The 15,075-nt window shown below is 40.9% G+C and overlaps 3 protein-coding genes across 4 annotated transcripts; 1 reads left to right on the forward strand and 2 right to left on the reverse strand.

The window, feature by feature from the left end:
* Nucleotides 1-1,122: 1,122 nt before the first annotated feature.
* LOC123469674 (alpha-1,3-mannosyl-glycoprotein 4-beta-N-acetylglucosaminyltransferase B-like) lies at nucleotides 1,123-5,490 on the forward strand. Its single transcript, XM_045168858.1, has 13 exons — nucleotides 1,123-1,197; nucleotides 1,359-1,599; nucleotides 2,222-2,415; nucleotides 2,475-2,618; nucleotides 2,847-3,011; nucleotides 3,078-3,211; nucleotides 3,465-3,511; nucleotides 3,591-3,901; nucleotides 3,976-4,100; nucleotides 4,167-4,274; nucleotides 4,340-4,670; nucleotides 4,737-4,855; nucleotides 4,909-5,490. The coding sequence occupies exons 3-13, from the start codon at nucleotides 2,316-2,318 to the stop codon at nucleotides 4,933-4,935; spliced, it is 1,611 nt and encodes a 536-aa protein (XP_045024793.1). The 5' UTR covers nucleotides 1,123-1,197; nucleotides 1,359-1,599; nucleotides 2,222-2,315; the 3' UTR covers nucleotides 4,936-5,490.
* A 1,162-nt stretch (nucleotides 5,491-6,652) lies between these two features.
* LOC123466236 lies at nucleotides 6,653-10,468 on the reverse strand. Its single transcript, XM_045168862.1, has 3 exons — nucleotides 9,586-10,468; nucleotides 8,224-8,361; nucleotides 6,653-7,702 (listed from the first exon to the last, which is right to left on the reverse strand). Exons 1-3 carry the CDS (start codon nucleotides 9,881-9,883, stop codon nucleotides 7,233-7,235), a joined length of 906 nt encoding a protein of 301 aa, XP_045024797.1. The 5' UTR covers nucleotides 9,884-10,468; the 3' UTR covers nucleotides 6,653-7,232.
* On the reverse strand, nucleotides 10,194-15,027 carry LOC116915951 (meiotic recombination protein SPO11). 2 transcript variants are annotated; one of them, XR_006642963.1, is made up of 8 exons: nucleotides 14,686-15,027; nucleotides 14,389-14,598; nucleotides 13,868-14,061; nucleotides 13,618-13,763; nucleotides 13,390-13,527; nucleotides 13,119-13,304; nucleotides 10,466-12,653; nucleotides 10,194-10,239 (listed from the first exon to the last, which is right to left on the reverse strand). XR_006642963.1 is itself a non-coding variant. In XM_045168860.1 (7 exons), exons 1-7 carry the CDS (start codon nucleotides 14,781-14,783, stop codon nucleotides 12,534-12,536), a joined length of 1,092 nt encoding a protein of 363 aa, XP_045024795.1. In that variant the 5' UTR covers nucleotides 14,784-15,027; the 3' UTR covers nucleotides 10,194-12,533. The 2 variants fall into 2 exon arrangements, 1 of the variants encoding a protein (XP_045024795.1); XM_045168860.1 differs by having other exon boundaries at nucleotides 10,194-12,653.
* Nucleotides 15,028-15,075: the final 48 nt, after the last annotated feature.

The raw sequence follows: 15,075 nt of genomic DNA on the forward strand, positions 1-15,075 counted from the left end.
TTCTTCTGTGAGTTTATGTCCTCACTCCCGTGTTTGACACTATTATTATTCTAACCAGGATATTGCATTTGAGCTGTATCGAGCATTTCGCCCTCGCTGTGACGAGACGGCACTGATAGACCCTCTGATCTATCAAGAGACGGTAACATGAATACAAATACTATGTTGCCCTAATGAAGGCTAATCCCTTGTTTGTGTTAATTGTAATCAACATTATGGTATATCGTACTTAAGTTAAAAATATTTAAATAATTAAATTTTTCCCTACTCGCAGACAGGGAATAAAAACAAAGTGTTTCAATTGCCCCGCAATAGGGTCATCATTACATTTAATCATTTAAAATTATTTAAGAATACAGGGAAAAAATAAATGACATTAAGTTGTAGAAAAATGAATTGCAAATCTTCGAAAACTAATTTTATTATTAAAGCGTAGCGTTTTAGGGGTCAAAAAAAATTTTTAAACGCAAAATTAACAGACGGAATACAAAAAATTATTTTTTCGAGATATCTTAAAAAGTTTTGAATATAGAAACTCGTAAATTTTTCTAAACTTGGCTACTAAAGTTGATCAGTAGATCAAATCAAATTTTAAAAAGAGGCATGATTGAAAGGTTCTAGAAGGTATAAACTATAAAGATGCAAAATATTGGCATAATTAAGTTCACCAGCATCACACACAGCGCACACACGCATTTGCTAACTTCGTATATACTTTTTAATTGTTAAGTTAATTCGAAAAGGCGACGCCTCTAACAGATAGCAGAAACGAGATTTAAAATGCAACGCTTGTCTGGTGGCGGTGACATTGAATCCTTATTTGGACTGTATACAGCCAATGCAAATTGTAATTGATTCAGGTTCGCTGATGAAGGTCAACGATGTTACAATAACAACTATATTATACCTTTGATACAACCTTTAGTGACAATGCTATGAAACCAAAATTGTCGTCATGCGAAACCAGTTTTTGTAATCAATAAATTTTGGGTTGATAAGTTTTTTTATACGTGAACGAGAAAAAAAAATCTATAAAAAAGAGGAGTCCCTATGCGATGGGTGGGGACTCAAACGTCCGTATCACCGTAGTAAAAAGCGCGTTATTGCAGCAAAGAAAATCAGAATCGGCTCGTTCAGCAGCAGAAGAAAATCGTCTCCATCGTCGAAGCGCTTCGAAAACATCGGTGGTGAATTGCGGTAAAAATATTAAACACAAATTAAATAAATTTCGCTATATTTGTAAGTTTTAAAAAGAATTAAAGTATCATGTTGCAAAGCAAGTATTAGGCTATATATTAAATATTTGATAAAACTTATTCCAATATGTACTATAATATGTATTCTATTACTCTGCTTAGAGCCTCAAGGGCCTTGTGTTACTATAGCATTCATAAGAATGAAAGTAGTTCGATGAGGCAGTCTGCTTCGTGAGTATGTCGTGAACGAAAGTCCTCAATGGTTTGTCACTCATAGCTGGGAAACTCAGAAGATTTTCAATCTAGTTGCAGTGTTATGTACCATGGAGTTGTGCTTTATAACACTGTGAAATCATCTAGTTCTTCGTTGGTTTCCGATTGTTCAGCCTTCATAAATTGAAATGTTAGTATCAACTTTGAAACGTTGTCGAAAGAATTAATACTTATTTTGAAAACTCATGTGCATCACCTGCCTTGGTTTCCGGTTCACCGTTACTTTCCCTTACACAACTAACTCCACGTTCCAATGTGCTCATTTCTCCTTTTCTCTTTCTTTCTCCCACTCGTATGTCACGTTTTCGTTTTTTATTGCATTCACCATCTCATGAAATGCCTTATGCAAGAATCAAAGACATCATTGTTCATCCAGGAGTTCTACAGTATTATCGCCGGATGATAGATTACAACGGAATGCTCTGTTTCACAAGCGGTTAGGGCTACAGGCTGGCGCGTATATGAATTAAATATTTGTTTCAATCAGAACGCTCATTCTGCCTCCCGCAAGGAAAACTTTTAACGTTTTTACGGTCGGTCAAAGTTATTTAGCCGTACGGGTCCGGGAAACTGTGGTTTTGAAAGAACGATTCCAAAAGTTCCAAAGACCAATCGATCGGTTTGGTCGAGAGCGTGAAGAAAAGATGTGAAAAGAAGAATTGTTCTGCTGTGGTTAGAGTTTTCCGATCGGTTCATGCTTTTATACGGCAGCAGTTATCACGCCGGTAATATAAATATTTTTTAAATTTCAGGTGGTGCCGTGACAGAGGCGTGTCTAGGGTGGCTACCCTGTAAATTTGAGTCAACGTGATCATTTCGTCCGTCTCATAGCCACTTCTACGCGAAATGTTAAGAGGTGGCCGAATTTTTCGTAAAAAATTGACTCTCATTTTGTTAGCCGTCTTTTGTGTCCCCTTCACCGTCATTCTTCTGCATCGAGACGACAGTAATTACACGACACGTTTTTATTTTCTCACGTAGCTAATCTTTTTTTCAATGAAAAAGATGAAGCTCGTTTGGAGGATGAGCTTACCTCGGAAATTGCTCAACTTATTCGGCAACGTGTCGCGCAGGTCGAAATGATCAACCAGCCCCGGCGCAGGGATTTGGCTCTATTGACTCAATACGTCAATCGATCTCTACCATGGAGTAAGTTCATTCTTCTTAATACCGCACATTCGTATCGTATTCCATGTCACCTGTTTCGATTCGTTTTTTTCAACAGCCGTGAATTGTTTACGAATGGAATCCCAAATCTTGATGCATTTCTTTGACAGTAACGGAAATTGAACTCCCATAGCAACTTGATGTCGGTGCAGTCAACCGGTGGCATAGTAACGCATTGATTGATTTATTCTTGATTTTCATTCTTGGCAGATAATACTAATGGGGACGAATTCCCCGAGCACTCACGTCTGCTGTTGGATCCGGAACGCAGCCAAAATTTGCGTCTCCCAAACATTTTTTCATTTTTGCCTTACCTTCTTAACAACCCGCTCAGCACTGTGCCAGCTTTTGTTGCCGGTCAGGGCAAGATTAATGGTACTTCATTATGTTATGATAATAGTGTTGAACATTTCAACATATTTTTCTTTTACTTTTTTACAGCGTCGATTGTGCTCGGTGTCCCGACGGTTAAACGCGAATCACAGTCGTACTTACTACCGACGTTGGCTAGTTTGATTGCATCCATGAACGAAGAAGAGAAGAATGATACTCTGATCATCGTTTTTATAGCAGAGGTAGAGTTGATTTTATTTTTTGTCCATGCACTAGCCATTTGGTTGGATAGTTCAATTAGAAAATGTTTTGAAACGTTTTCTGCAATCCTTAGATACCAAGTTGTATTGAAAAAACGCCGTTCTAAGGTTCATTGTCCGAATATGAAAGATACCAGACAACCCTATCAATCACATTGAAACTATATTTTTAGATGCGTGCCTGTGTATTGTAAACATCGTATTTTATTATCATTCTTGAATTGACATATTGCAGACGGACATTGAGTACGTCACGGTGATAGCAGAGAAGATTAAGAAGCAGTAAGTGCTTGAGCCCATCATTGAGTCTACCTGTTTTCTTGGTTCGTCTTTGAAACGTTTCTCTTCGATTTCTGTTTAGGTTTGGAGATGCACTGCAGAGTGGACTTTTAGAAATCATATCGCCGCCATCTTCCTTCTATCCAGATTTGAACGAGCTGCGGGTCACGTTAAATGATCCTGTTGAGCGGGTCAAATGGCGGACGAAGCAAAATCTCGATTACGCTTTCTTAATGATGTATGCGCAATCGCGGGGGATGTATTATGTCCAGTTAGAAGACGATATACTCACAACATCCGGCTATGTTACTAAAATGAAAAATTTTGCCCTTAAAAAAGAGGCCATGAACCTCGACTGGTTCCTTTTGGACTTTTGCCAATTGGGATTCATTGGTATGAACTTCTTCTAAAGAATTTAAATTTTTTCTTCCTTTTTTTTGGTACTTACTTGTCATTTTCTCTCGCAGGGAAAATGTTCAAGAGCACGGATTTAGCCTACATTATCCAGTTTGCCATAATGTTCCATAACGACAAGCCTGTTGATTGGCTACTGGATCCTATCATTGAAACCCGATACTGTCCTCACGATACGGTCAGAAAATGTGTGTAGTTTAAATTTAAAATTATTATTTTATTTTATTTACGATGCAATCCGCAGAAGAAATGCAATCAGATCAAGCTCCTAAAGTGGATACACTTTAAACCGTCGCTATTTCAACATGTGGGCACAACTTCATCACTCAAGGGCAAAGTGCAAAAACTTAAGGTATCAGTCCTGTGATATTCAACCCCTTCAGAGATGATCTCATCACCCAGTTCACACTTCATTAGGATAAGAATTTCGGCAAATTGGCACTGTTCACGCCGCACAAAAATCCACCGGCCAAAGTGACCTCGCCCATCAAAGCGTACGAGCAATTTACAATCCAACGAGCTTATCAAGGCGATTCTTTTTTTTGGGGTCTCATGCCTCAAGCTGGCGACGATATTGTCTTCGAATTTCACACACCAGTTGCGCTTCATGGATACCGCCTGCGAAGTGGCAACCATGAGAACCCGTCGGATTTGTTGTACAACACGACGGTTGAAATACGGCCGGTCGATTTTGAACGAGTAAAAGAATCCCTAAAAATATCATCCAGTGAAAAATTTATTGGCGTCGGTGAGATTCTTGAAAAATCACAAGGGGAACGAATGTTATATATAAATCTGTGTATCTATTATTCAGGCGAGTTCAACGACCTCGGTATAGCAGAGGGTAAGATCGACGCCAGTCTGTTCGGACCAATCGGTGCTGTTCGTCTGGTTATTAAGAGTGCCAGTAAAAATTGGGTCATCATTTCCGAGGTAAGAAACTTTGACTTGAGCTTTGTAGTTTATTCATTGGTATTTTTGAGTAGATTATGTTTGACACTGGAGGTGGGTAGTAGATGGTGGAAGGATAGGATAAAACAACGATAAAAGTAAATACCAAAACCTTTCAGTGCCATTCTCCAACAATGAGCCAAAATCAGCTGAACGAGAAAAATGAAACAAACCTTTTAGAGCCCACGTTTGAAAATGGATGTGAGAGTTAAGAATTTATCTCTTTTTTTTTTGTCTTTCTGGTTTTGCTGAATACTATTTACATGAAATAACTTCACATGGCCGACAATCCTATACTGTACTTATAAGAAACGAATATGTTCTTTTTTGCTTGCGCCATCAGTAAATGTCATCCCGTGAGGAGGGACAAATTGGTCACTCGTGTTAATAAGACGTGATTGGTGACAGAATCATTAATACGCGGTCGACTCATGTGATTTCCATGTACTGTATGTAAAATTTAAAACCAGGCGTACGCTAATTAATTTTTATGTACATTATTTGTTGCTCTTGTAATTTGTTGTTTGTTGTACGGTGCTATTGGTTCTGATGTTGGTCTGAAAATAGTAACTCGTCTGTAATGTACAATAAACACGAGTGTTTTTTGTTTTTTTGAAGTGAGCAGACGTCATCTTAAAAAAACAAAACACGGCTGGTCCGTGTTTGTGATTTACGAAATCCCGCAAGATGGCATTTGTGTGCATTTGCTATTTTATGCTCGAAAAAGAAAAAAAAAGTGGTATGAAGTGTCAACGTAACATCGTTCTAGATGATAAAGAAACAATCCCTTTATTATTCAAATGCGGGAATTGTGGGAGAGAACCGAACCAATTTTTGTTCGTTCTGGCCTTGAGCCAATTACATAAGTCACATCTGGGTGCTTTATTTGGAACTTGAAAGAGTAATGCGAACTACAGGACTACAGTAGTAAACTACTACAATGCCAGAATGATAATCAATTATTTTAGATCAGATTAGTTTCAGTACCGAGAAAAAAAAGGGGGTAGCCAAGAACTTGTCAAGATGCTGACAACTTTTGAATGAAATGTCTTCCGGATGGGTGAGCTCTGTCCAAAGCTGTTCCCTCTGTACTGACAGACTTTTAAATTATCTGGATGCACACTGCTCATTTGGACGAGAATGCAAGACCACCATTGTTGGGGAAAAGTCCAAACAAAAAGGACACACACAAAACAAACAAAAAACTTGACGACGAAACGTCCACGGTGCAGGGGCTACTGAAAGTTTTCACCGCAGAATGTCTACGTCATCAGTTGAAGATTGAGAGAGGAGTGATGGACCTGAGACGTGACTTGACTACTGCATCTAGTTGAATAGGCACACAATGCCCTTGCTAGTTGGTCAGCCATTGCTACGAAACACTCCCAAAGTGTGAGAAACACAGCATGCCTCGATTTCGGGGCTGGCGTCGGGGGTACGAAGAGGTTTTTGAGTAATTGAAATTCTCTTTCAAAAGGACAGGAGATGTGCTCGAGCAATGTTTCATCGTTCGGGATGCTCGCTTTCCTTTACACAAAAAGCGACGACATGGAGAAGAAAAAAAAAATGAAAAAAAAAGCGTAAGGCATCCGCAGCCAAAGCCAGCAAACAACTATGCGGAATTGTTGAAGCTCACAGTAGTACATCAATTCTTGGGAATCCTCGAGCTCCCGTTGGAAACAAAGGACACACCACACAACTGAAAGTATGAAAACAAAGTAAAAGGGTGACCTTAAAAGTCAACGAAAGAAAGAGAACTAGAGAGAAAGAGGCAGTCTATTCCATCCGTCAATCCGAGTTTATTGATCGACCACAATACCGACATTAAGCCAGATTTGGCTGTGTACAAAATAAAATTCCGTCTAGAGCTAAAAGAAGAAACATTCTTTTCTCTGTCTCTCTCTTTTTTTTATGTATCTCACAACAAAACAAAAGCATATCGGGGAAAAAAAAAGAAGGCGCCGAGCTGACACGCGAGGTACGTTCTCTGTACTATTTTGGCATCTCTGCTAATACGTAGCATTGCAGTTCACTTGCACTTTCCAACGTCCAGTTTATCTTTTGTTTATTAGCACTGTCATCGTTGTAGACAGGTCTTAATTGTTAACAGAGATTCTCTTCTCTTTAGATTTCGAGTAAATAAATTCAAATTTGGAAGAAATCCATTTCGTCCCTCCTATTCCTGGAACGTTTGCCCGTTAGTTTTATTTGATGTTCCGCATCTAAAGGTGATTGCACTCACATTAAACTTGTCTTAAACATTCTTTCTGGGAGGGAAGAAAGACATTGAAAGTCCAAACCTGGTACCTGAGCCATTACCAAACACGAGAGCAACAACAATTAGTAGATGTAGAGTTGATTAGCTAACAGTGTCAAGCTGGGGACAAGAAACAGCCAACGAGTTGGCTGCTAGTGAGTGGATGAGTAGCAATTTCCGGCGACAACGCCATCGTCGCCCACGTTTGTGGACGAACGTCGCTGGAAGGATGGCATTCTGTTGGCTTTTGGGCGTGCAAAGCTGTTGGCACGATCGGCAAATCATTTTGCCGTGAAACATGAAACGACGAGGCGGCCTGGGTCTGGACCAAGACCATAAACGAGGTCGAAATGTCTGTGTTCCAACAGTGCGGAAGCTCGTCAGACGATCTGGTTTTTTACTGTTGGCCGTCATCTCTTTCATGATCTGCTGCGTCGGTGTCTGGAACATCGTGCCCAGAGCTTCGGCGGTCAATTTGTTTTTCCTGTAAGGCCGTTTCGTCAACGGGAACACTTTGGCTGTCATGTCACGCATCTCCATAGTGGCCACGCCCACTCCAATCAACACGAAAACTGAAATCAAACACAAGGCGAGAACATTAAAAATATCGTGGAACAAATTGCCCTGACAAACGAGTCCATTTGTTTTTTTCCCACGTGATTAGGCAGAAGTGGCCCGGCAACGTTTAGATGTTCATAATCCGGCTTTATACTAAATAGTTCCGTCTTTAGGTTAAGGTATTACATGGCCCAACATAAAAAAAAAAAATAGACAACCCCTCGTAGAGTCTGTCTGGTAGTGTTGGGTCTGAGAAAAAAAGTTGACATTCGATCGAGATAAAAGCCTTCGTGATTGCTAATGCGGCAATCTCTTCCCGTCATCAAAGTAGGTTAATGTAGGCCTGCGTGAGGCTTTCACAATCAAGATTATGTTAACGAACTAGACTCTAAAAGGCCGCTTCCGACGTTTACAAACGAAAGCTGAACGTTTTTATGAATTGTCCTTAAAGGCCGTCTTTCCCTCGCGCGCGTTTGAAATTCTAATTAAGATGAACGCTGACACGATGTTTTGTGTTACGTTAAGAATATTATACCACCGATTCCGATGAGAACAGGTCCGATGTAAGAGTAAGACGATTTAACTCGACGTTTTTGTGACTCCGGGTCGACTAAAGAGACCGTCTGATTGAAGTTGACTGCCAGTTCAATTGAAGCAAACTCCGAATAGAAACCTAAATATTTTGATGAAAGAAAAAGAATAAAAAATGATTTAGTGGCCATCAATTATTCGTGATACCGGAAAAGGTGCCAGTGCGAAATAGGAACTAAAACGAAAGAAAAAAAAAAAGGAGGAGAGAGTGGATCGTGACGTGAGTACGCGATGATTCATCTACAGCGGCTTTCCTTTCATCCCCATTTCTTTCGGAATTTCATTTTTGTTTTTTTAAATGTTTTATCTGTTTGTTGACCTGATCTTTGCAGAAGATGAAGTGAAAACGACCATTACAAAAGCCGACACAGCCGTGTCCACCTGCGTCCGTTTTATGTTTTAAAAAATCCGCTTTCAAACAAATCATTTACAATCAAAAGGGAGAGGCGCATTTCGGTAGTTGAAAGAATTTACTGTGCAAGCTGTCGTAACACCCAAAAATAGGTACCTGATGTACAGCATTGTTGCTCATCTTTTTGACCATGTAATGAGCCGATCGATAATCATTGCCCTGGCCACCCTCCGCCCCGGAGGTTCTAAAGAAGACTTTTGTCGTGCAAGTAATTGGGGGAGGAAAAAGCTTGGAGAAAAGGCGAAGAAAATGGAAGCCAGAAGTAACTATATTCGAACAATGTCACGAATTTTCACCGATTCGTTAAAAAAAAAAATCACGTGCACCTATTGAAGGCAACACGATCGTTGCGTATGGAACACAAAAAAAAAAATCTAATAAAATAGATGAGGAGGTAAATTTTAAATGAACATGGAGGTCGGGATTTATTATATCCGTGTGGGACTGCAATGGTTCATTGGATCAATAGAGTCGACACGGGCGTGAAGGCAACACATGCCAGATGGCACGAATGCCCTTTTTTCTTTTCTATTTTCTCTTCTTGCGCTAGTCTCTTTTTCTGTTGTGTCTACGGAGACACGACACACAGTAGGGCGCTGAGAAATATCAAGGAAGCAACACCATCGGTTGCTCACCAACGCACGCAAATAAACAATAAGGTGTACAACGAAAGAACGGTCTAACGGTATTTAGTTTTCCGTCGTGCAACGCGTCTAGAACCTGTCGTATATCATTCAGAGCAAACGAAATATGTACGAGATTGAAATTTCCAATTAAAGCGGGGATCAAAGTCGCTTGCAGAACCGTTAAAAACAGAACAAACTAAACTGGATTTAAAGGCAACGAAGAGTGACGTTAAAAAAGTGTTTATGTCTCTTTTTTGTTTGTAGTTACCAACTAAAACGACGACGCATCCGGAGACGAACAAGAAAAGGCCAATGAGGCTGGCCCGAAAGGCGTTCCACATGCACGAAGATCCAATGCCTCTCCACTGAGCTCGACGTTGTCTTTGCTGATAACTGATGTTGCTGGACGCGTTGCTGATGATGGATCGACCGCACTCGCCCACTCCGGCATTAGGATCCAGCAAGCACGACGCACTTTCTGGACTCGTTTCAACTTGTGAGCCAACGTTGCCAACCGGACAATTTGGCGTAACGATGATTTGAATACCGCCGACTTGATCAGCCATGATAACGTGACGCGGCACATACGAAAGTCAATGACACAATGTTTTGAAAAAAAAAAATCCCAAAGGGTCACAAATGTGTTTTCGCTATAGTTTGTATCCGGTTTGAATTTCCCTTTTTAAGGGGCGCCTGGGACGAGATCACGTAAGCCGCCAAAGCTTTTTATACACTAGCCACTTTGACGCCCCCCCCCTGAGGCCTTGTATGAGAGCGCGTGAAGATGCAAACTATTGAGCGTCAAGTTGAGGATAGTAGAAACTCACTTTCGATTCACACTCGCACACGGGGGCTATAACCGGTGGCTTATTTTTGTAGAGGATAGTCCACCATTTACGTGCGAACTTTGTCAATATAAAGTCTAAAAGAATGCGGGGGGGGGAAATAATGAAACGTTATGATATTATGACATCAGACGGTGGAAAATTCATTTAGCAAGTTCCTGTGTCTAGGTTTTCATCTTACGGAAGCCAATCTCATATTACCATTCAATTTAAATAATTGACCCAGCCATTATTCTTTTCATTAAGAAATGCGCGGCGCTAATAATAGAAACGTATAATAAATGATGTTACGTGTTTACATACCCCACGAATGTAGAAACGCAGCCGCTTTTCTTGGCAGACATGCGATACAACAATTGCAACACAGCGCGAGAAACAGTTTTACTGCACAGCTGTTGACTGGTCTCGTCCGGTAATCGATTCGGCCGATCGATCAACCAATAAACTCGGTTGTCGGTCTGCAAATCACTAACTTATTTCCTTCTTCAACAAATAGCAGAATCTCTGGTGTCTAGCAATCACTTGTTGATTCCGGGCCTCCTGTACGTGTTAACGATTGACAGACGCTATTCGTTGTGTCTGTTGACACTCGGCCACCGCGAATGTCCTCCCCTCCCCCCTCCCTTACTTCCCGTATAAAAGTTTCACATCACGTCCGCTAGAAGCCAAACTATCTTACGAGTAACCGTCGATTTAAACGATAGTAACAAGAAACTAGAGATCTCATGGTGCTGCACGCGGCTCAGCTTCCTTTCTCAACTGGAAGCCGAAACTGAAGGCTACGTATATAGTGTCCCGTTGCGCACCGAGTCTTCGTGAGTTGGCCCCTTCTGTTTAGCCTTACGTCCTTTTCTTTGTAAGCAACGGCGCAAGCGTCGCCCCCTCCCCGTGTGCCAACAGTTTCATACATATACAAATATTGCTCGTCCTTTTCCTTCAGTTTCACAGAATGGACAGCCGTGACAAGTATATCACCTCATTTCCATGAAACATGCAGTGGCACTCAAAGTCTTAGTTATTCATTTAGTCGCTCCGCTAGCGTTACATACGAAATGGGCATCTTTGAATAAACGATGAAGGATACCAATCGCGAGGAGAACGTTAGAAAAAAATAAAAGGCACTATAAATCTCAATAACTGACGTTTTCCGACAATTTAAGGCGGAAGAGGCAATCAAAAAGGGATCTAAAAAAAACCAGAGAGGCGCATTATTTTAATGTCACCAACAAGTTCTGCTCTTCGTCCTATACAGTTGATGCGCAAAATAAAAAGGGAAACCATTACGGTCTTGGAAACTTGCAATAATGATGAATATTTAATGGCACCGCAGGGGAGGCTCCCTATTTCAAAGGATGCCACCCAAAAATATCTGCAGACTCAGGCCGGAAGACTCGATGTATCCTCTTATTTAGTAACTACACTCACTCAGCTAAACAAGTCATCCCAATCGATAGGAATTATATTATAATACGCGTGTGTGTGTGTGTCTACTCGAATGGGCGTTGCAGCTGATAAAAGATAAACAAGCAGGATCGCAGTGAGCTCTGACTGAAGTAAAAGAATATTTCTTTTTGCGGAAAGGGCAAAAGCAGGATTATTATAGAAGTGTATAGCTTAACGTGCGGATGGATTCCTGCCGAAGGACAAAAAAAAAAAGGGCCAATTCCTACCGAGATTCTTATCCGACGACCAAAAGGAAATTCTTTTTCCTTTTCCTCTATGAAGGATAACTCGTCCTTCCTCCGTACATCTATTTTTTGATGTTTATGGAATAGTAGGGATGAACACACTATGGGAACTTTGGATCGAGTGGCAGTAGTCCTCCCCCCTTTCATTTTTTTGTTCTCACTAGTTGTCCACTTGAACGTCCTCTATCGACTGGAACAATGGAAATACGCACCAAAGGGCCACGAAACTCCTCGCCTCCCTATTTCTATTCTTACGGAAACAAAAAGGGAGAGAGATGTCTGCCTTCCGCCCGTAATATCTTTTCTGTTGGCCCAAGATCACAATCGCCTTAAATCGAGAAACAAATCTCTTTGGATGTTAATGTTCGACCAAGTAATAGCCTCCCACTGCTACGTTGGGCTAGTATGTAGACAACAACAACCAAAAAAAAAAAAGGGTTGCGTTTTACGAGTGTACGTCAGGCTCGTGCTCGTACATCAACCATCCATACTCTGTTTGATTAAGTTTGTTTTTATTGCTTTCGGCGTTATTGCTGCCATGTCAATCACTGCGGTCGATAAAGACGCCGTTGAATGGCAGATGTAAATCTCAGAAATGACGACGTCTCTTTTATTTATCTTTGGAACAGTAAAAACTGAAGAGGGGAGGAACAAAAAATGTATGTCGGTTTACGGTTTTCTTTCTAAATCCAAGACTTGGACTGGATCTTGGCCGGTAAGTAGGTACGAGAGAGAAACTGCGGGTGGATTTTCGTCAGACCCTGGATTTCAACCTTGCAATTCAATCGGCGCAATACAGTCAGCTGCGCCAACGATTCCACGAAAGACATGCAAAAAGAAAAGGTAGAAAGAATGGACTAATATTTTCTCTAAAAAAGAAAGAAAAAAAAAGAGGCAGCAATTAAAAAAACGTGGCGATTCATAACAAGCCCAAGAGATCAAAGATGTTTCAAACTTGCCCTTTTGGCAGTGGCAAGATCAATCGGGGCTTTTGTTCTGTAAACAAAGACTACCTTTGACGCAGTATGACCTTCTTTTCAAAGAAAAGCCTCTAGAGCATACGGCGTGATGATTGCGAGCGGAATCGATTGTAAGCCAATTCAAGCTGACGGACGAACGGGAAAAATCATTTTTGAATCATTCAAGTTCGAAAACCTGCGCTGTTGTACTACTTAACCAAGAGGCTAACATTGCGCAACTTTGCTTTTAAACGGGAATCATTTACTCCGACAGGTTTAAAAAGATTTTTAAAAAATTTGGTTTCTTACCTGTTCGTGGAGAAGTTGATTTTCGGTTACGGAAGGACGTTGGGTCAGTGAGTCGATGAGCGATCGATCGCGTTGAGTTAGTGGCAACTTAGCTTCGTCAGGGATGTGTAAAGGCTCAATATCGCTTGGCTGGAGGCCGATAAATCTCAGTTGGGGAGTCGACAAATGTTCAATATCTTCTAAATTCTATCGGACAAGACAATTTCAGTGAAAGGCTAAAATGAAAGGGCCATTGGGAAGTCCCTATAAATTTTTAAACGCAGTAACACACTTGACTTCCGAATCGATAAACAGCGAGGATGGAAATTCCGTGCGGATCTGCATCCACCAAAGCCAACGCGGGTAGTTGCAACTCGTCCCACAAGCGACGCAGGAAACGACGAGTGTTGACATCCGGATAACCTTTTCCCTAAGAGTCCAAAGTACACACGATGAGGAGAAGTGTTGCGTGATGAAACGTAACACATCACCCTAAATCTAGAAATTTATTTATTTTTACCGTGATGAGAATACATTCGCCGATGAAGGATTCGATCTTATCGTCAATCAATTTCTGGAACGTGCTGTCTTTCTCAACTAGCAAGATGTGGAAAGCTTTGCTTCGGAATTGAGAAAGTTTTTCCACGTCGTTCGGTATCAAAATCCCTTAATAAAAAAAAACAGCATTAAAAAATAGAAGGGGAAAGATAAAAAATAAGGTTATAGAGGTGGGTGGATGATATGTGTGTGACACGGGAACAGCTACATACCAGTTGGCGATTGGCAATCAACGAGCTTGCCATCTCCATCGAGAAAGTTCAGAGAACCTGCCACCAAACCTTTCGAAGTGGCACCGATATTGAGACAGCGTCGCGGAATATTCAGCAGTCTTGTCATCTGGGTTACTGTGCTGTCCAGCACCGGTTGGTTACCCCATAACGAAACGTCTTCATAATAGATGTCACTGATAGGGCAAGAAAACAAAAAGTATAAAGTTAACGGAATGAAACAAGAGAAAATATAAAAAAAGACGCACTGGCGAGAGAGATCGTGTAACGAATGTTATGCAGTCACGTGACTCCTGCACAAATGGCTAGTGAAAAGTTAGGGAGATTCTGCGCCAAATGGGAAGGGGGTACACTAGTACTGTAATGCGCAAACAGAGACAGCTTATTGGATTAGAAAACAGAAGAAAAAGGACGTGTCTACCCCGAGACGTAATGAACGGGCAATGTAAATGCGAACAACAAAGGGCATACATCAATCGGGCGAATTAATAAGATAATAATACCGTTTGGTAGATGTGGTATTGGTGCGTAAAAGTGCATGTGATTTGGCGAGCAGATGGAAGAGTAACAAACATTTACGTCGTTGATTGGCGGCTTTCCAAGTCATCATCTTGTCACTGCCATGAATTGGTAGCTGCAAAGGCCAGTCCCCTCGACTTATGGCAGCCACAACTAGTTTGATGTATTCTTCAACTCGTGCCATTGTTTCACTCCTTAAAACACATGTAATTAGGTGATATTAAAGACATCGTTATTTCATTCCAATACATCAAATAGTAAAAAAGGTTGGCAAGGTTTACTTGTTGGGTGGTGGATAAACAGGATTGACTCCATGAAATGCAATTAAGCTTTGCTTCAAATCGCTCAGAATGACGATTATCTCCTGCAAACTCGTCATATTCGTTGCAACTGGTATTACGGCCAAACTATTTGCTTGTTTGTCACTCAATTAAAACTGGTTTGAGACAACGTTCACGCTGACCCACACGTCACGACAAGCTGCACTAGTTTTTACCGAGTAAACTTATAAACGAAGTCAAGACGTAATCGCTAAAGCAAAAGAAAGAAGAAAAAAACGGCATTATCGATACAAGTTTGAGGGATCACTGTCGGTCACGACGTGGTGCTTAATTTCCCGCCATCAAAACGTTTTGTCGTCTGCAACAGGCGAGTGACAATTATCGATTTAT

The sequence above is a fragment of the Daphnia magna genome, linkage group LG2 (assembly GCF_020631705.1).
Source record: "Daphnia magna isolate NIES linkage group LG2, ASM2063170v1.1, whole genome shotgun sequence".
Classification (NCBI taxonomy): Eukaryota; Metazoa; Arthropoda; class Branchiopoda; order Diplostraca; family Daphniidae; genus Daphnia; species Daphnia magna.